General features: G+C 35.8%; 2 protein-coding genes across 2 annotated transcripts in view; one reads left to right on the forward strand and one right to left on the reverse strand.

Annotated features, from left to right (window-relative positions):
• LOC124353788 (transcription factor 21) overlaps positions 1-3,504 on the forward strand; it is a 31,199-nt gene extending 27,695 nt beyond the window's left edge. The window contains exon 3 of the mRNA XM_046803785.1: positions 1,761-3,504. Coding sequence (XP_046659741.1) covers positions 1,761-1,967 — 207 coding nt within the window. The 3' untranslated portion in view covers positions 1,968-3,504. The remainder of the gene's footprint in view (positions 1-1,760) is intronic.
• Positions 3,505-8,362: 4,858 nt separating this feature from the next.
• The window catches only part of LOC124353789 (ATP-binding cassette sub-family C member 3-like), a 50,001-nt gene continuing 37,229 nt past the window's right edge, over positions 8,363-21,134 (reverse strand). The window contains exons 26-31 of the mRNA XM_046803786.1: positions 20,575-20,673; positions 20,312-20,458; positions 19,412-19,570; positions 18,166-18,332; positions 16,987-17,181; positions 8,363-9,338 (exon numbers count right to left, since the gene is read on the reverse strand). Of these exons, the coding sequence (XP_046659742.1) occupies positions 9,227-9,338; positions 16,987-17,181; positions 18,166-18,332; positions 19,412-19,570; positions 20,312-20,458; positions 20,575-20,673 (879 nt within the window). The 3' untranslated portion in view covers positions 8,363-9,226. The remainder of the gene's footprint in view (positions 9,339-16,986; positions 17,182-18,165; positions 18,333-19,411; positions 19,571-20,311; positions 20,459-20,574; positions 20,674-21,134) is intronic.

Below are 21,134 nucleotides of genomic sequence, written 5' to 3' on the forward strand. Positions count from 1 at the left end.
AAACTCGACCAACTACTAAATCGGGGCAGTTTAAAAGGTTTATATCTTTGTCTGTTTGAGTGTGTACCCGTATATGTTTGTCCACTTATTCTCTCGAAATCAGTTTAACGTACAGTGAAGAGATTAAGCACCAGTGTAGGTGTATTGAAGAGTGAGGCACAGCTGGAAAATAAGTATTTTTCATTCTATCCTGTATAGTCAAATTGGAGTGTAAGCGCCGCAAGTAGACGTGTTTTAACTGTATTAGTTCTCTTATTCCAGGGTATGTCTACATATCCCTGTAAATTTTGTCCCAAAAACTATATCGGCAATACAATCGCTCTCTAGAGGTATAAAGACTAAACATAGTTTTGATATTGTTCACCAAAATTTTATTTTTGACCATTATCTGCAAATGCGATTCAATACAATAAAAATCATTTGGAATATATCCTCAACCAAAAAGGAATTTATCATTTAGAACCGGCCCCTTAACCTAATTCAAATAAATTATAATAAATTTAAGAATGTTATAATCGCACATGAGCTAAATTTAAATCTGAGTAACCAAGCCTAAATATAAATAAATTTCTATTTTTCCTTTTTAAAGTTATTTCGTTGTTGAAACTTGGTTGAAGCCGGTGGTAAATTTGTTGTTTATTATATTTATTCGTTTATTATTATTATTATTATTGTTAGCCACTTTTTGAGTTTGAATAGGAAACTGCTTGCGTAGCCTCGGAAGTATACTCAAGTGGTGCTAGTAATTTGGCATCACTGAAAGTTGGTACCCTTTCCTCCAAAACATATTATTAACTACCAATATCTTTATTATTTACCAGTGTTGATAAGGATATTGCCTTTACGAAGATTTATCAAGCCGCTCCCAAACATTTAATAATAATAATTCTTTATTGCAGTGAAACAATAAAATTGACAAAATTGTATTGCAAGCGTCATTTAATAATATTGATTAAAGATCTATAAACTAAACCTAATTTAATTTATCATAGGAACAGTCAATTCCACATATTAATGTGTAAACCTAACAATATATTTATATTTTCCATTTTCCTGAAACCAGAGAATATTAATATATATAAAATATAATATATAAATAAAATAATATATTAATAAAATGAATGATCATTTTCATCCAAGCGGCCCATCGTTAACTCATCAACAGAGTCTTCAAAATTATAAGGGCCTCAGTATCGAGAACCATCGATATCTCGATACCGCTAACAATCGATGGATCGACCCATCCCTAAGTTAAATAGATGCATTTTTTGTTGAGATGTATACTTACGTTTAGGTTTAGTGTTATCCTTTAACTATGCACTTCAATTCTGTAGAGGTCTTAATTTAAGCAATTCTTGATAAAACATGATTAGTGACTCAACATTCTTATAATTTTTAGGTAGTGGTATAATGTGTTATCCATATGGCCGTGTCATTTGATATTCACAACAGAAGATAAAAATGCCTTTTACAAAAAAGTGTCTTAATCGAAATTTGAATTGTTTGTATTCCTTGATTCGTTTGAGGTGCTCGAATATAGTCGTTATATGCTGTTCAATTCTGAAGTTCTTCCTGCCTGTCGTACTGGTGGACGTCTCTGCCCTGAACCAGTTCACATTTTAATGGACAGTACAGTGTGACATCGAGATATAGAGGCTGGGTAAAGTCAACAATCCAAGTACTTCGAAAGTAATTTTACATATGTACTTACTGAAGGTGTTTAACAGTTTAAATAAGCAAATTCTATTTTGATGTTACAGACGTGGCCCTTCAGCTTCCAGCAAGGCCTGAATGCAGGAAACCCATCGCCCAGGTCTCCCTGGGAGTTGTCGCCGCCCCCCGAACGACCGAGGGGAGGTCCTGACCCCCCTAGCCCCCTCGAGGAATCTCCCACCTTAAACACCCCTGCTCACTACCATCTGGGGTACCCCCAGGCGTACTCCGACGCCCTTCTTCAGCTGGGATAGCGCCCTATCTCGTCTGTGTTTCTCGCTACACGTATACGGTGCTATAGTCCCCTCTACCAGCCATTCAGAAAGTATACGAGAGTTATAAATACCGTGCAATATTATTTTGTATAAGGACTAAACTAGATAGGTTAGTTGTATGGTTCTTGAATTTTATTTACCGTACGGAATAATATTGTGTACGGACTATTATAGTATACAATGTGTTGCTTGCTGTCAGGTGAAAATAGATTGTTTTAATACAATATTACTTTACGGTGAAATAAGACTGTCAGATGTTTAGTGAGGCTATGCTAGTTAGATAAGTATTAGATCAGAGATAGATACTCCTCCTAGTGAACATGGACTGGCTTCCTTTACCTACTACCTTTTTGGATCTACAATACCCCGATATTAGCCTACATGAATAGTTTAATTTTTTTAAGTGGTCAAATTAATTATTAAAACATTTTAAAATGTGATCCAGATGTTTCGATCATTAATATATATATGTGTCTTGATCTTCGAGGTCTGGTAATTTAAATTATCTGGGTATTATTATCAGGTATTGAAACATTAACAAATCGTGATTATTATGAATAATTATTGATAAGAGTAGAAGCTTTAAAACTGTTGTTATCATATTTTGTACTAAGACAATCCTTATTTTGAGGCAATTGACATTTTTAGCGTGAATATGACTCAATTGAGGCAACAACGTTACCTGGCTGCCCAAATAAATGTAAGTTCTCTCTCTGAGGGAGAGAACTTACAGGTCAAATAAATTATAAATTAACTGCAGTAAAAACCAAATAATTTTTTTTATTTTAAAATTTATTTCAAACACAAATACATTCGAGTTATTTAATTAAAAATTAAGCTCCCTCTCACCAAGCTCACAATTAGGAAGCACAGAATTTTGCACATAGTCATTTCATCATTAACATGAAAGATAGTTTAACACAGAACTATTTCATAGTACCGTATTTGTTTGCTTTTCCATAAATATCTTGTGCCCAAAAAATTAAGAACCTGTTTAAGTAGGATGTAGGTTGTAGGATGTAGTATGCCTATTCTAAATTCACATGTTCATTCGAAAAACTGTATATGTAAAGAGTCCTGTTTTGACCCTTACAATATGCTCTAGAGAGGTTACGTGTGTTTGTAACTCTTTGGATTAGTATATTGAAAACGTAAAGTAACTGGATTCATGTAAATATTTTTAATTGTCAAATCGGCGAATTGTCCTGTTACTATTACAGATTATTTTTCATTTAGTACATAGTCCTGATATATAAAATTGTAAACAAATAAATAGTCCATAAGTCCTACTGATCGTAAATACTTGCTTCATATACATTCTAATATTTACCTAACCAAAATGTGCCAATGTTTATAAGGGTTTACGATGACCGATTATTTAGGGGAAGTTATGAATAGTATAATTAAGTAAACGATATTGTATTTATTTAATGTCTAAAAGAAATATAGTCTTGTGATGTACATATTTTATTCGATGAATATAGAATTAAGTTTGTAATAAATCACTATTACTGTGTATTGCAATTTTCTCTCTTCCCTTCAACCAGACCAGCTCTCTAAGACTTAGAACTTTGTGATAACTGCGTAATCGTTGTTATTATTAATATTATTATTGAATTTAACGCCGTCTTTCCGTTTATAAATAAATCAAAAGGACCTGACAGACCTTTGCTGTCCTTTAACCTTTTGACGTCAAAATCAACAATTCTTCCTTGGACCAAAAAGAACCCATGTGCTAAGTTCAAAGTCTCTTGGACCTTCCTACCAAGAATAATCGCACTTATAAAGTTTTTTTATATTTAAAACTCAGATTATAAGATGTACCTCCCGGGTTCTTGATAACAGAAAACGACTAACCTCAATATGGTCCAATTACTTGATCAGGGACGTGTACCCTATAATGTCAGTCCTTTAGACGGCTCTAAAAAGTTTACTTCTAGAATTATTAGGCCTATATACAAATACACAAATTTAGTAAAATTTACTGATCTGAACATTTTGTAATGCGAAATAAATGAAAGTTAGTGTGGAACATTTCGCGGTTACCTTTTTAGGTTTCTAAATTCTTAAAGAATCCAGAACTTTATTGATTAGAATTGAGCAATCTGCAATGAAATTAGTCTCGTCAGGTTTGTTATATTAAATTTTAGTCAGAGCGTAGTGACAATTAACATAACCACATAACAAAATAAAATAAAATATTCAAAACACAAGGAAAAAACATACAACTGAAGATAAAATTTTAATTAAGTTGTTTCTTAGGAAGAAAGAAGAATTAGTAAAAGGTAACAAGTAATTTTGGGACATATGCAAATTATTGGAAATACATTTAAATTAGGGATGTTGAAATCATTGTAAAGGGTTATGTATTCGTTTACTATGGAAATTTTACAAGAGTAGAAGGAACATATATTAATTTCAATTAAAAGGTTAGAGACTCCAAGGCGGAGAGGTGTGGTGCTAGGTTAAAAATGTTGTTAGGAGTTGAACTCCTTTGTGTGTTTTCTTGATTTCATATAAAATAATTAAATAGATAATTGAAACACTGTGTCAAGTTAAAAGTGACCTATATATTTTACTAATGTATTTTTAAGGTTGGAATTAAATGAAATAGTAACTCTTAAAACATGTTTTAAGATGGCTACAAAAGCATTTTACTTTATTGAATATGACAGAGAGTAGAGAGGGTGAACCATGTTTGTAGGTCAAAATCTATACTTGCGACCCTGCTGCTGAAGGCCTAATTACAACCACGTGATGGGGCGGAAGGACAAACCACTTGTCAAAATAGAAGGAGCTGCCAAAATAAGGGCAAGGAAAGCAAACAAGATCCGATGGGAAGTGGACTATATCTTTTTTATCGATACCTTCTTCATCGAAGGGACTTTTCAATTTGAAACCCAAACTGAACTGATTCATCTAGAGGAAGCATCAGTGCAGCACATGTGTTATAAAAATGCCAACATACTAGTAAAGTAATTACTAATATGAATTAAAGCAAATATTTTAAATAGATAATTTTTGCCAATGAATTCTTTGAAATGTATTGGGCTACAGACAACCCTATCTTTTATGTGATTTAGGTCGAAGCTGATTTTTTCTATTTTAAATAGAGGTATACAAACAGTTGAATTGAATTTAAAACACGTGTGTTAATTTATATAGCATTTTATAGAAAGCATTGCTTATTGATCCTTTCACCGTTCTGATTAAACAATAGGAGTGGCAGTCTAATAAAAATATAATACAGTTAAAATAAATATTTTGCATTCAAACATACATGTTTTACACATACTTTGAGAAATGAATATCAAACTGTCAGTAACAAAACAAAAGCGAGTATGAAAAACCCCAGCCGCTTCGAGGTCAACCATTCCCAGCTAGCTGTACTTGAGGGTTTAACTCGGGTAATCGTTTTTATGAATGGATTTCATTTTTCTTTTCCTGGAGTGATTCTTAGGGCTCGAAACACCAGACCTACAAGACCTAAATGGTTTACCGCTGAACTCAAAGTGATGCGGGAGAGACTAATGTCTCACCGGGACTTTGCCAAGGCAACAAGAAGCTTGGAGGCTAAGCAAGTCTATAGCGCTGCTAGAAAAAGTATCAGTATAAAATAAGACAAAGCTAAACTAAAGAAAAATTCTGCTTTTATTGAAGGCAGTCAGCAGTGAACAAGTGTTCTGCTGACTGGAAGGTAATTAGGCAAGAAAGGTCGGGTACAAATGTAACGACAGTTTCGGTTACACCGAACAAATTTAATGAATATTTCCTCGGTGTTGCGGAAGAGGCCCTCAAGAATGTTCAGGCTGCTCCCTTCAATCCAATAGACATGGCTAGAAGAACTAATGATCCATTAGAAGACATGAAATGGACATCTATAACGGTGGACCAGATTCTGCACACGGTTGGGCGGATGAAGGACAGTAAAAGTAAGGACATTATTTATTCTTTATCGAATACCCTTATAAAATCAGTAGTTGGGTACATCTTGTTATCCTTGATAGCCTGCTTCAATATATGTCTAAATGAGGGTGTCTATCCCAGTAAATTAAAGGCTGCTCGGGTCACTCCAAATTTCAAGAAGGGACATAGGTCACTGCCAGAGAGCTACAGGCCTGTGTCTGATTCAGGGGATTTATCTTGAACGGCTATGCCTCTGAAATTCTAAAAAATGAAGTTCCACACTGAACAAATTATTTAAGTATAATTAATTACAACGCTTAGTCGCAGTTTTTTAAACAGTTTATTTAAAATTATGAAATATTCAGTAGACAATATACAGGATATAAACCTGAGGATCCACTTTCTACTTAAATGAAGTATGGGGTTTTTCTTGGCCAAAACAAAATCTTAACTTAGAAATGGAAGAACTAACATGTGAGATATGTTTTATACTCCTCTCCCCGTAGCGCCAGTGGTTGCACTGATACCTCATGCAATACAGTGCTGCACTGCAGTCTCTGCCTCAACAGTGTCCAGGCACTTTTACATTCTTCAGTATTTACTTTTTTTCGACATGTATGCTACGAAATATTTCTGTAATATAAATATCGCAATAGAATATAAATGTGTGTGTGTTTATATTTAAAACCTGATTATACAAAGTTGTATAGTAATATTTTATCATTAAACAAAACTAAAATTTCCAATACAGGAATAACACGAAAATTGGATGTGTATATGTATATCGAGTCCCGTCGGAGCAAGTACGTTTTGGCAATAGCCTTATGTAATTTCAATAAACATTGAATCACAAAAATCACATTCCTTATTATAAAACAGCAAAAGTTTGCTGTGTAGTGTGATACGTGAGGAGTCAATATCATAACTTTTTTACACATTTAGTTAACATTGTTTATCATGGTTGTTTTCAGAATTAAATTCTCTACAATCTGTATTAGGAAAAACAAATTGGTTATTGGTCATTTAACAATTTTATTCGACATCAAACATTTAAGACGGTATTTTTGTTATTAGATTTTTGGCAAATTTCATACTTTTTCTCAAAAACTGTTCACACTACAACCTCTAGAGTGGTTTTATTTGATTTTTCAGATGATTTTATTTATACATCCATCTTATTTGAGTTAAAAAGTAAGAACAAAACCTTTCAGAATCACTTAATTTCACCAGGTGAACTTAAAACAAAGCAAAATCTTTCGCCAGCCATTACTCAGTAATGGAGCGTTTCCGGACCTACCTTTATATAACATTTTTTTTCTTATTTTTAGCTCTAGAATCACGTCTTAAAATATTTTACCATATTTCTGACTCACCCTGTATATATATATATATATATATATATATATATATATATATATATATATATATATATATATATATATATATATATTATTTTTAGGCTTACAACATTTTTCAAAATTAATAAAATTTAAGAAAATATGTTATTAAAAAACGTCATTAATAACTTTTTAACTCATTAAGTTTCCTAAACATCTACACACATGTAACTGTATTTTTACAAGACTTTATTGAACTACTAAATGATTACGTGATTTTGATTGCCTTGTGAGTTTGGATGCTCAGAATTTAAAATTTGAGTTTTGGGTGGTCCAAAATTAAGAACGGAAACATCGCATTTATTGTATCGTTGCTAAAAGTTACCGCATTGTACTATAACATTATACGTGGTGTGTGCTTTGTTATAGTGTTAAATACTGAGGATTCTCAATTTTCAACAGTGAAAAACCTGACTCTGTGCAATTGTATATGTTATGAGGTTTAGTAGTACGCTTATATATTATATAAAACAAGTAGAACGCGCGAAAAAAATATCTATCACAATCTTTTGTGATATATGTACGAGCGAGAGTGAACAGAAAATCACAGAAACTGACTCTTTTTGTAGTTTTTCCTCATGGACAAACCAAACCAAATGATTATTTTGTTCCAAATAAATGGCATGACTATGGAGATTGACTTTCAAGATATGCTCTTTTTGGAATGTGTAGAAGAGCTTGGAATGTTCTTAAGGCAATAGTTTATCGAAAGTAAACACAAACGGATAAATATCGAAATTTTTAATAGAACCATCAAACATCGTGCACTAAAAGACGATCAGAAATAAGAAAACTACTAAGCAGAATTAGGCCTTAGGCCGGCTCGTAAAAGCTAAACCAACGAAATCATGTTTGAGTTGTAGCATGCTCTTGTGGTAGGAAATAAATATTACTCGTATTCTATACACACTGTCTTTGTGTATGAATATAATTTGTTGTTTTATAAAATTAATTAGATTTATGCTTTGAATATTTTCCAAGTGTTCTTAGGTGAAAAACAACTAAGGTGGATTTAAATAAGAGGGAGCAACAGTCTAGAATAAGGTTATTTTATAAAAGTTTAAACCACTGTATAATAACAATAGTTTATTTAACAATGTTAATATATATTAAAAATGAACATAATTACAAATCTATGTACATAAATGGAAATATATCAATATAACTTATAATAAATAAAACGAAAACGAGCAACTAAAATACTGAATCTAGTTCTCAAATCTGCTTACATTTAATATGAAATATCGCTACAGTAGGAGCCACGAAAGAGTGGAGTTGGCACAACAGGTCAACAGGTTAGCTTATTTTCAAGGTCAAGCGTCAAATAGGCTCCTCAACTGCACTCTTTAGTGGTCCATACTGTAGTTTGTTTTTTACGATTGTACATTTTATATCAAATTATCTTCTTTTCAATACTGCTGGTTATTTTGATAGGATCTGTGTAAAAAAGTAATAGATTTTCCTTAACCAGATAATTTTATCTTGTCATTTATTATAAACAAGACTGTAACATCATAGTTTTACGTAGCTAATGGTGTTTTAAGCCTAGTCAAGAATCTTCTAGTGTCAATAAAACATAATAAGGGCGCATCGCCAGAATTTTTAATTTTTGGAGAACACGATTAAGATTAGAGAAACCATGTTGAGAAAATGGCAAAACTTCATATTGTAAGATAAGTCTCCTCTTTTGATATTTTCTGTAGTTTTATGTGCAAAGCTATGAACCACACAGTTATACAGTTATAAACCATTAATATCTAAATTCAGAAATAAAGAGAGCTGCCAATGAATTAGCGTAAGAAAATCAGTATTGAAGGAGAATCGAATAATTAACACTAGTCAAATATAACACTTATTATCTAATACACAGGCTTTTAGTCGAATTTGACTTTGTTAAGGAACATGGCACTTCTGTAAAAGTTATCTGAATATGTTTTATGTAAGACCTGCGTCCTTTGCCATTCCATAGAATATGGTCGATGTTGACTTCAGAAGGTTTTGTGGCGAATCGAACTCCTTAATTAGGCCTTTATCCAAGACAAGCACCCTGTAACAAAAATACTAATCAGAATAAAAAATTACTAACCCAAACAATAAAAATAGACTTTTGATATGTAATTTTAAAAGATTAGTTTTGCTTTTATTATTAAGTGAACACCACAAAGTTATAGCACACAATTTTACATTACATAGAGCATTTATAGGAATATTGTAATCCCTATTTCAAGGCAATTTTCAACAGACAAAGTTGGCCGAGGAGATTTAGGTTCTATCTTGTATTATTTGCAAAGTTATGTAAAATTTAAAAGTTCAATATTTTATTTAATAGCAATTCTTTATCAAAATTCAATTAATTCCATACCTTAAACCATCTAATATCCTATAAATTTATCTTTTAAGACAACTGCTGATCCAACCAGAAATGTAATTGTTTGATAAAAACCTCCTTATTCTATTATGTTTAATTATGTATCTAAGTGTCTAACATTAGACAATTATTAATGAAAAGTTTCTTAGAAACGCAATGATTTAGTCACGCCTGGAGGCTAATTGTATCAAAATCAAACTATTCAATGAAATCCAGGATGACTCTAATAGTTTAAATGGTTTGTTATTAAGCGTTTCATAACTTTCAGAAGACTTTTAAATAGTTATAGTTTTAGACAGTAAAGTTGTTAAATATATAACATTAACAAAAATTCTTTGATATAAAAAAACTTTTTCTCAATTATATATTTTTAACGAAAATTGTGGTACTTTCATTTTATATAAAAAACATTAATACTGATGAGAGATCGAATAAAAGTATGAATATAGGAAAACATTAAGTTTAAAATGAAAGAGATAGGAAAGGGAAACTTAAATATATAGAATTCAGGAAAATTCAAAGAGCTCAAGTGATAGGAAAGGTAACCGTACACGAGTGCACGTTAAGGAACGTAAAAGACTGGATAACAGAAAAAGAAACAAAAAGATAACAAAATATGTGTGTATAGACTTGTGTCAAGGGTAGGGTTGAAACAAGGTCCTCAGTCTAATATACATCAGAGTCCATAATAGTGTTGAGTCTATAAGCAATTTTCATAGTCTAATATATATACATTAATATATATATATATATATATATATATATATATATATATATATATATATATATATATATATATATATATATATATATAAATCCATAATACTAGTGAGTCTGTGAGTAATGGTCAGCACCTACACTCCCGGAACTCTCTTCGGATGGTGGCTTGGATCATATCACCAGTCTCAGTTCTGGTTGTATCACACTCACCTGGCAGAGTCAATAATGGTATTGAGTCTGTGAGTAATGGTCAGCACCGTACACTCCCGGAACTCTCTTCGGATGGTGGCTTGGATCATATCACCAGTCTCAGTTCTGGTTGTATCACACTCACCTGTCAGAGTCCATAGTGGTATTGAGTCTGTGAGCAATGGTCAGCACCGTACACTCCCGGAACTCTCTTCGGATGGTAGCTTGGATTATATCATCAGTCTCAGTTCTGGTTGTCTCACACTCACCTGTCAGAGTCCATAATGGTATTGAGTCTGTGAGCAATGGTCAGCACCGTACACTCCCGGAACTCTCTTCGGATGGTGGCTTGGATCATATCACCAGTCTCAGTTCTGGTTGTATCACACTCACCTGTCAGAGTCCATAATGGTATTGAGTCTGTGAGCAATGGTCAGCACCGTACACTCCCGGAACTCTCTTCCGGATGGTGGCTTGGATCATATCACCAGTCTCAGTTCTGGTTGTATCACACTCACCTGTCAGAGTCCATCCATAATGGTATTGAGTCTGTGAGCAATGGTCAGCACCGTACACTCCCGGAACTCTCTTCGGATGGTGGCTTGGATCATATCACCAGTCTCAGTTCTGGTTGTATCACACTCACCTGTCAGAGTCCATAATGGTATTGAGTCTGTGAGCAATGGTCAGCACCGGTCACTCCCGGAACTCTCTTCGGCATGGTAGCTTGGATTATATCATCAGTCTCAGTTCTGGTTGTCTCACACTCACCTGTCAGAGTCCATAATGGTATTGAGTCTGTGAGCAATGGTCAGCACCGTACACTCCCGGAACTCTCTTCGGATGGTGGCTTGGATCATATCACCAGTCTCAGTTTTGGTTGTATCACACTCACCTGTCAGAGTCCATAATGGTATTGAGTCTGTGAGCAATGGTCAGCACCGTACACTCCCGGAACTCTCTTCGGATGGTGGCTTGGATTATATCATCAGTCTCAGTTCTGGTTGTATCACACTCACCTGTCAGAGTCCATAATGGTATTGAGTCTGTGAGCAATGGTCAGCACCGTACACTCCCGGAACTCTCTCTCTTCGGATGGTGGCTTGGATCATATCACCAGTCTCAGTTCTGGTTGTATCACACTCACCCTGTCAGAGTCCATAATGGTATTGAGTCTGTGAGCAATGGTCAGCACCGGTCACTCCCGGAACTCTCTTCGGATGGTGGCTTGGATCATATCACCAGTCTCAGTTCTGGTTGTATCACACTCACCTGGCAGAGTCAATAATGGTATTGAGTCTGTGAGTAATGGTCAGCACCGTACACTCCCGGAAACTCTCTTCGGATGGTGGCTTGGATCATATCACCAGTCTCAGTTCTGGTTGTATCACACTCACCTGTCAGAGTCCATAATGGTATTGAGTCTGTGAGCAATGGTCAGCACCGTACACTCCCGGAACTCTCTTCGGATGGTAGCTTGGATTATATCATCAGTCTCAGTTCTGGTTTGTCTCACACTCACCTGTCAGAGTCCATAATGGTATTGAGTCTGTGAGCAATGGTCAGCACCGTACACTCCCGGAACTCTCTTCGGATGGTGGCTTGGATCATATCACCAGTCTCAGTTTTGGTTGTATCACACTCACCTGTCAGAGTCCATAATGGTATTGAGTCTGTGAGCAATGGTCAGCACCGTACACTCCCGGAACTCTCTTCGGATGGTGGCTTGGATTATATCATCAGTCTCAGTTCTGGTTGTATCACACTCACCTGTCAGAGTCCATAATGGTATTGAGTCTGTGAGCAATGGTCAGCACCGTACACTCCCGGAACTCTCTTCGGATGGTGGCTTGGATCATATCACCAGTCTCAGTTCTGGTTGTATCACACTCACCTGTCAGAGTCCATAATGGTATTGAGTCTGTGAGCAATGGTCAGCACCGGTCACTCCCGGAACTCTCTTCGGATGGTAGCTTGGATTATATCATCAGTCTCAGTTCTGGTTGTCTCACACTCACCTGTCAGAGTCCATAATGGTATTGAGTTCTGTGAGCAATGGTCCAGCACCGTACACTCCCGGAACTCTCTTCGGATGGTGGCTTGGATCATATCACCAGTCTCAGTTTTGGTTGTATCACACTCACCTGTCAGAGTCCATAATGGTATTGAGTCTGTGAGCAATGGTCAGCACCGTACACTCCCGGAACTCTCTTCGGATGGTGGCTTGGATTATATCATCAGTCTCAGTTCTGGTTGATTGTATCACACTCACCTGTCAGAGTCCATAATGGTTATTGAGTCTGTGAGCAATGGTCAGCACCGTACACTCCCGGAACTCTCTTCGGATGGTGGCTTTGGATCATATCACCAGTCTCAGTTCTGGTTGTATCACACTCACCTGTCAGAGTCCATAATGGTATTGAGTCTGTGAGCAATGGTCAGCACCGTACACTCCCGGAACTCTCTTCGGATGGTGGCTTGGATCATATCACCAGTCTCAGTTCTGGTTGTATCACACTCACCTGTCAGAGTCCATAATGGTATTGAGTCTGTGAGCAATGGTCAGCACCGTACACTCCCGGAACTCTCTTCGGATGGTGGCTTGGATCATATCACCAGTCTCAGTTTTGGTTGTATCACACTCACCTGTCAGAGTCCATAATGGTATTGAGTCTGTGAGCAATGGTCAGCACCGTACACTCCCGGAACTCTCTTCGGATGGTGGCTTGGATCATATCACCAGTCTCAGTTCTGGTTGTATCACACTCACCTGTCAGAGTCCCATAATGGTATTGAGTCTGTGAGCAATGGTCAGCACCGTACACTCCCGGAACTCTCTTCGGATGGTAGCTTGGATTATATCATCAGTCTCAGTTCTGGTTGTCTCACACTCACCTGTCAGAGTCCATAATGATATTGAGTCCTGTGAGCAATGGTCAGCACCGTACACTCCCGGAACTCTCTTCGGATGGTGGCTTGGATCATATCACCAGTCTCAGTTTTGGTTGTATCACACTCACCTGTCAGAGTCCATGATGGTATTGAGTCTGTGAGCAATGGTTAGCACCGTATACTTCCGGAACTCACTTCGGATGGTGGCTTGGATCATATCACCAGTCTCAGTTCTGGTTGTATCACACTCACCTGTCAGATTCCATAATGGTATTGAGTCTGTGAGCAATGGTCAGCACCGTACACTCCCGGAACTCTCTTTCGGATGGTGGCTTGTATCATATCAACCAGTCTCAGTTCTGGTTGTATCACACTCACCTGTCAGAGTCCATAATGGTATTGAGTCTGTGAGCAATGGTTAGCACCGTATACTTCCGGAACTCACTTCGGATGGTGGCTTGGATCATATCACCAGTCTCAGTTTTGGTAGTATCACACTCACCTGTCAGAGTCCATAATGGTATTGAGTCTGTGAGCAATGGTCAGCACCGTACACTCCCCGGAACTCTCTTTCGGATGGTGGCTTGGATTATATCATCAGTCTCAGTTCTGGTTGTATCACACTCACCTGTCAGAGTCCATACTGGTATTGAGTCTGTGAGCAATGGTCAGCACCGTACACTCCCGGAACTCTCTTTCGGATGGTGGCTTGAATCATATCACCAGTCTCAGTTTTTTTGGTTGTATCACACTCACCTGTCAGAGTCCATAATGGTATTGAGTCTGTGAGCAATGGTCCAGCACACCGTACACTCCCGGAACTCTCTTCGGATGGTGGCTTGGATCATATCACCAGTCTCAGTTAGTCAATAGTCAATAGTCAATTTTTTATTGCGGAGACAAAATACATTTGTATAGCAAACGTCAAATAGGTTAAAATTTGGACATACATACCACATCGAGCTCTCATTCAGACATACATTTGATCACTCATTCCACGTTCATCCATCGCCAATAATTCCCACTTCCGTTCTAGAGTCAGTCTTGTTATTGTGTGGTCTCCCAGTCATACTCCAGAAACTCTTTTATATTGTAAAATGCATTTGACGCTAAACAGCGTTTTTAAACGAGTTTTTAACGCCTTGAGCGTCGAGGCGTTTCTTAATTCATTAGGCAATCTGTTAATAAAATGAACCCCTGGCCTGTGAAGGCAAGCGTTCATAAACCACCGTCCTGTGTCTCCCAGTTCGGTAGTTGTCTCTGCCTCTAGTCCCGTACGAGTGAATGTCTCGGCCCGTAATCAAGGCACATTTAGACATACAATACAACGTTGTTGTAAAATGTAGAGGCTAGGCAGAGTTAACAGTTGCAACCTTTTGAAAGTTGACCTGCACGACTCTCTAAACTTTAATTTTGCAATGGTGCGGATCGCTCGCTTCTGTAATTTAAACACTCTTGAAAATTGGTTCCTTGCACAGGAACCCCATAGTAACCAATCCGTAAGTGAGGTGTGGATAAATCAAGCCATAATACGCCGTTATCAGAACTTGACTTGGGCAGTATTTGGCTAGAGACCTCAGAACATAAATGCCTGAGGCTAATTTTGAGCAAACGTGATCGATTGTGAACATTCCATGTCAAACCTTGATCAAGGTAAATTCCAAGGAATTTTGAGGAATAGACTTCTTCTAGTATTGTATCCGCTAACATAACGCTAGGTCCATACTCAAAGTCTACTGGGTTTAAAGTGAAATTTAAAACGTTAGATTTAGATGAATTTGTATTTAGATTGAGGCTATGAAAATGTTGGACACAATTGTTCATTCCAACAAATGCGTTTTGTTCCAAATCTGATTTCGAAGATTCGTTAAAACAAAGAGTCGTATCATCAGCATACTGCACGATTTTTCCCGTGTGGGTAGTGATGATTTTTATGTCATTAACATAAAGCAGGAAGAGAATTGGACTGAGAATGGATCCTTGAGGAACTCCATAACTCATATTTACAGAATTTGAAATATGGATTAGAAATTTGGACAACTTGAGTTCTATGGCTTAGGAATGAACTAAGCCATGTGAGAGGCACGCCTCGAATGCCATGCGATTCCAGTCTGTCAAGCAGTGTAATATGGTCAACACAATCGAAAGCCTTAGATAAATCGAGAAACACACTTAAAGTGTGATTTCGACTTTCCAATCCCTCTACAATCATATCGACAAGACCCACAATTGCATCTATTGTCGATTTGCCCTTTCTGAAGCCAAATTTGGTCATTTGAGAGCTGATTGTGTTTATTCAGAAACTGAAGCATTCGCACTAAAAACAACTTTTCAAATAGTTTGCTTAAAATAGGCAAAATAGAGACAGGCCGATAGTTTATTCATGAGTGTAGGGTCGTCTTTTTTAAAGATAGGGGTTTACTTTTTGACATCTTCAGGAGTGAGGGAAAAAACCCCAAATGAAATGAGGAATTTATCAAGGCGGTCAGAGCCTCACAATATGCTTCGAGCATTTTTTTTTTATGAGCCACATTGAGTTTGAATTAAGATCATTCGATTTTTTGGCTGGAGCTGCTGAATAATACTGACGAGTTCTTTCTCGTCGACCGGTGCCAAGCACATAGAGGCTGATGGAATTTGTCTTCTCGTGGAGTTTGCTACAGGAGCCGATGGCCGAGGGCCTTGGTCACAAGCCACAGTTGCAAAAAACTTGTTAAGCTCGTTAGCCACCTCAGTTTCATCATCCAAAAGCCGATCCCCAAATTTTGATCTGTGCTATTTTTGAAGGATTTGATTTATTGTTTAATGATGCCCCAAATAGTTTTAGAAATGTTTTTTGAAGATATAATCGCTTTTGAGACATCATATGCTTTTGCTGCATGGATCACCTTTCTATAAATTGTTTTATATTTCCGGAAAAATGTTTTAAAATTGTCATCTTGTGTTTGTTTATAAATTTCAGAGTAAAAACTTAAGTTTTTCTCTCGAGATGAGAATTCCTTTAGTGATCCATTTATTGTTTGTCATTTTTTTGACCAATTTTGATGGTTCTTTTTGGACAACATAGATCTAAATAAAAGTTTAAATAACTATTAAAAGTTTCAAACTGTTGCTCAACTGGTTTGGATAAATTTAGAAAGTCCCACTTTTCTTTCGAAAGGAAAGAGTTGAGGAGAGCGATATTTTTCTGGCCTTGTGTCTCTTACGGTTTTGGAAATTTTGGGCTCCCTAATGAATTTTGTTCCACTAATTACGGCCTCTTGGCCATAGTGGTCAGAAATCGCTGTATTCACCACAGACACTGCGACATTAGGAAGGTTGGAGATAACATTGTCAATAGCAGATTTTGTCGTTGCTGTCACTCTTGTTGTGTGATACAGTTCTGGTTGTATCACACTCACCTGGCAGAATCAATAATGGTATTGAGTCTGTGAGCAATGGGTCAGCACCGTACACTCCCGGAACTCTCTTCGGATGGTGGCTTGGATCATATCATCATTCTCAGTTCTAGTTGTCTCACACTCACCTGTCAGAGTCCATGATGGTGTTGAGTCTGTGAGCAATCGTCAGCACCGTACACTCTCGGAACTCTCTTCGGATGGTGGCTTGGATCAGATCATCAGTCTCCAGGTCAACTGCGGCTGTAGCCTCGTCTAGGATCAACAGCTTCGTCTTTCGCAATAGAGCACGAGCCAGACACACCAGTTGTCTCTGTCCAACACTGTTCCAACAATAACGAGCTATAGAATCAGATTTTCGAAATGGTATCATCATTTTATAGGTGTATACAGTATATCACTGTCATAGTTTGATGAGTATAAACTCCATCAATACAAATTCTTGTATAAGGGAAATGACTGAAGGATTTCGTTCTTCTGTAAATTCTTTATGTGATAAAAAAGATTGATTAGAATTTATTCTGTTTTTCAGGTGTATAAACTGGGCATAAGGTTGAGCAAACTCAAAAAATTAAAAACTAATCTTTCAGCTCTTCAAAGTCTAACTAGCAACTGAACAAATATAAAAAATATATGTACATTTAGAGTGGTCATCATACTCGTAATTCACGAAATATATCACTACAACGTATGCATGGAAGCATATTACACATATAACACACACCAGACACGGTAATAGACTGAGGAAAAATGATTAGCGGTACTTAAAGAATTTCGGACAAAATTGTGTTAGGGATTAAATTTGAAGTAAGGCGGGTAAGAAGTTGTACTCTTAATTAAAACTGCAAATATGCCTTTATGAATTGAATGAAAATACAAATTTTTTAACACAAATGCATTAGTTTTTACAAAAATTGTAGTTTATTTTGTTTTAAACTGTAAAATAAGTATAGCAAAACCTTTTTAAAAGGGGGAGATTTTTAATAGTTTTTTTTAATTGACCAAAATACTCAAATCTTCAGTTTAAAAATAAATTAATATACTATAATAAATTAAAAATTACATATTTAATTTTATAATATTAACAATTAAAAATAGATTAAACTATAAATTATATATATAATAATAAAATAATTTTATATTTATATATATATATATATTTTATATAATAAATACAATATATTTAATTATATGTAGTACTACTACTCTACATATTCGTAGACTTTGTTCGCATTCATTGTACGTTTGAATTCGCCTTTGTTGGAAACTTTAAGTTTGTAGGGCAAATCATAATGAGAACTGGTTACCTGAGGTTCTCTCCACCCTCATTGATGGGATGCTGTAGACCAAGCGTCAAGGTTCGCATGAAGTCGCCCAGGTGAGCCAGCTGCAGAGCGCGCCACACGTCAGAGTCAGAGTAGACTCCAAATGGATCTAGGTTCATCCGCAGCGTTCCGCAGAACAGCACTGGGTCCTGCAATACCACACAGTAAATATTCAATGTATCTCAATTCTAACCAAAACAGTTAAATTTACTAACAGTTAATATCCCAAAACCACCCGTATAGACTCATATCGTGTGTGCCATTGTAAACGTGTTCATTACAAAAAACTGTCCAAGACAAAACCTCTTTCCTTGTGCAAACTGCTTTAAAAACTATATACTTTAAATCGAATAGTACAACAATTTAAAACATCCATTTATACTTAAAAGAGATAATAATTGAGCTTTAGCAATTCGTAATATTTGTTCAGCTCGCATTTATCCCTATGACTCATTATTCCTCCCACTGTCGAAGATAACCGTACATAATACTCTAGTCTACAAAAGTCGAGAGTCCAAAACAGCCCTGAAGGCAAGAATGAAATACTTGATAATATGAGGTTCTTCCTAAATTGAGATCATATTTATAATGACTCACGATTCTAGTGACTCAGCACACACTAAGAAGATATTTAATATTCATAACGCATTATTTTTTTATATTAATAAAATATAAACGTAATATAATATTTCTGTATTATATCATTAAAGGTTCTTATATAATAAGCTAAATTAAATTTATGATACAAAATACGAAAAAAATCTAAATAATTAATTTTAGGCATTTTGTTTAGGACTATTTTTGGAAGGACACATTTTAAACAGCAAGAAATTCTTATTGAGATACTTTCATTATTGGATATATTTTTAATATTGGATTGATTCGTCCAAGTTCTAAAAATTATATTGTTTTTAGAATTGAAAAATAACAGTTTAATGTATACTGTTTTATCTGTTTATAAACATATAAATTCGTCTACTACAACTGTGTAAAGTTAATTTCAAACAGGTCATTGAATTCGACGTGATTCACTGTCAGATGCTTGCCTTTTACGCAGGACTAAAATACACATAGGAAACATCCTTGTAGAAGAGTTTTCCTTCTATTTACTCATCGCAAGAACGTTTCTCAATACAGCAAGGACTCAGTTTTAAAATTAAATGGTTTCATATATTGCATCTCCTTGGTAAAGATGTAGCAGATGATTAAAGTTTGGAGTTAAACACACCTGAGGAATGATTGTAAGTTTGGAGCGAAGATCGCCCAGTCCGATGTTGGAGATGTCGACACCATCAATTTGAATTTGTCCCCCAGCAGCCTCGATGATACGGAACAGGCAGAGGGTTAGGGAGGACTTACCAGCCCCAGTACGGCCAACTATACCAATCTGAAACGGGCATTATGTGGGATGATCTAAAGGCATTCAACTTTATGACTAAGTTAAAGATTGATTGTACATGTTCGTTTTTATCATAAAGGGAGCATTTTCAGTCTGTATTGTCTGGCTTGTAATTATAAACTCCATTTATTCTGTTTCAAGATATCCTCAAAAAAGTGTAACAAGAGGACCTTTTAACTTAACAAAAAAAACCTATGAATCCTCCTGTCTATATATTTGTTTCCCTTGTTTCTTTGTTCTCCTCACATTTCATCGTTTTCCTTGCATTAACTTGTGTTTAAAATGTCTTCATTTTCTCATTCACGAACGAGTACATTCAACTAGGAATATCATACTCGTACACTCTCAATTTTGTGTTACAACTGCAACTCTTCAAAAAAGGCAAAGAGTTGAAAACAAAAAAGAACATTTATCCGGTCGACTTCCATTGACCTTTAAAGTTGATAAATAGAGCTCCAAAAACAAACATAATTGATTTCGTTTAATCTTTTTTTATTTTGTAATCAATAATATGTTTCATATCACTTAAACAGTAATTTATGCTTCATTAAAACAGCAAACAAACTTTGAATTAGATACACAATCACGTATAACAAAAGTCTTTTGAGAAAAGAATATATCTACGTAGGTCATTGTTCAGTAACGGTTAGTTTAATAAATAACAAACGTTTTCTTTAAATAGCTTAATAATGAAATAACAACAATAGTCTGCAGTAAACTTGTACCTACCTTCTCTCCAGCACTGACAGTGAAGGTGACTCCCCTCAACACCAGATCCAGACCCTCCCTGTACCTCACTTGGTAGTCCTGGAACTGTACCACTCCTTGGTTGGGCCACTCAGGCTTGGGCTTGGGCTGTACTTCCCACGCTGCCTCCTGCACACACATAGGTACAGCGCACTTACATCTGTTTGATTCAGGATGGTCATATTTATGGTGGTGACCTGACGTTAACGAAAACAGTATGGAATAAGAACGGGTTTTATATCTACCTGTTGGACTTCAGAGTACTCCTTAACTCTCTCGATCGAAACACTGTTCGACTCCACCTCTGAAGCCAATCGCACAGCAAAGTTCAAATTCCCTGTAATCTGGACAAAAATAATATTAATTAGGACAAATTTAATTTTCATGCTGAAATACTACTGAAAAAGTAATAATACGATCGCAGTATCAACAAATTTAAATTTAGTACTTTTGATTAGATGGAGACCGCCCATTATACCTTTTATAACCTATAACGATGGCAAATGTCCAAACCCACTGTATGTTACTCATGAATACATAAATAAATGTTTTATTGCGAGAATAGTACATTAGTACATGTTATGGCAATCGTCGGAAAACATTTTAAGCTAAAATTTTCCACACATTCTTGTATCAAAGACCCTTTCAAACATACAATGTTTATATTAATTCAATTCAATATATTAATTCAATTCAATATATTAATTCAATTTCATATTAAGAATGGTACACTTAAAGTATTTTTACTTGCTTATTTTTAGTAGCAGAGTTTTGGGAAGTGCCTCGGTTTAGAGATAATTTGTGT

This window comes from Homalodisca vitripennis, chromosome 2 (assembly GCF_021130785.1).
Source record: "Homalodisca vitripennis isolate AUS2020 chromosome 2, UT_GWSS_2.1, whole genome shotgun sequence".
NCBI classification, from domain to species: Eukaryota; Metazoa; Arthropoda; class Insecta; order Hemiptera; family Cicadellidae; genus Homalodisca; species Homalodisca vitripennis.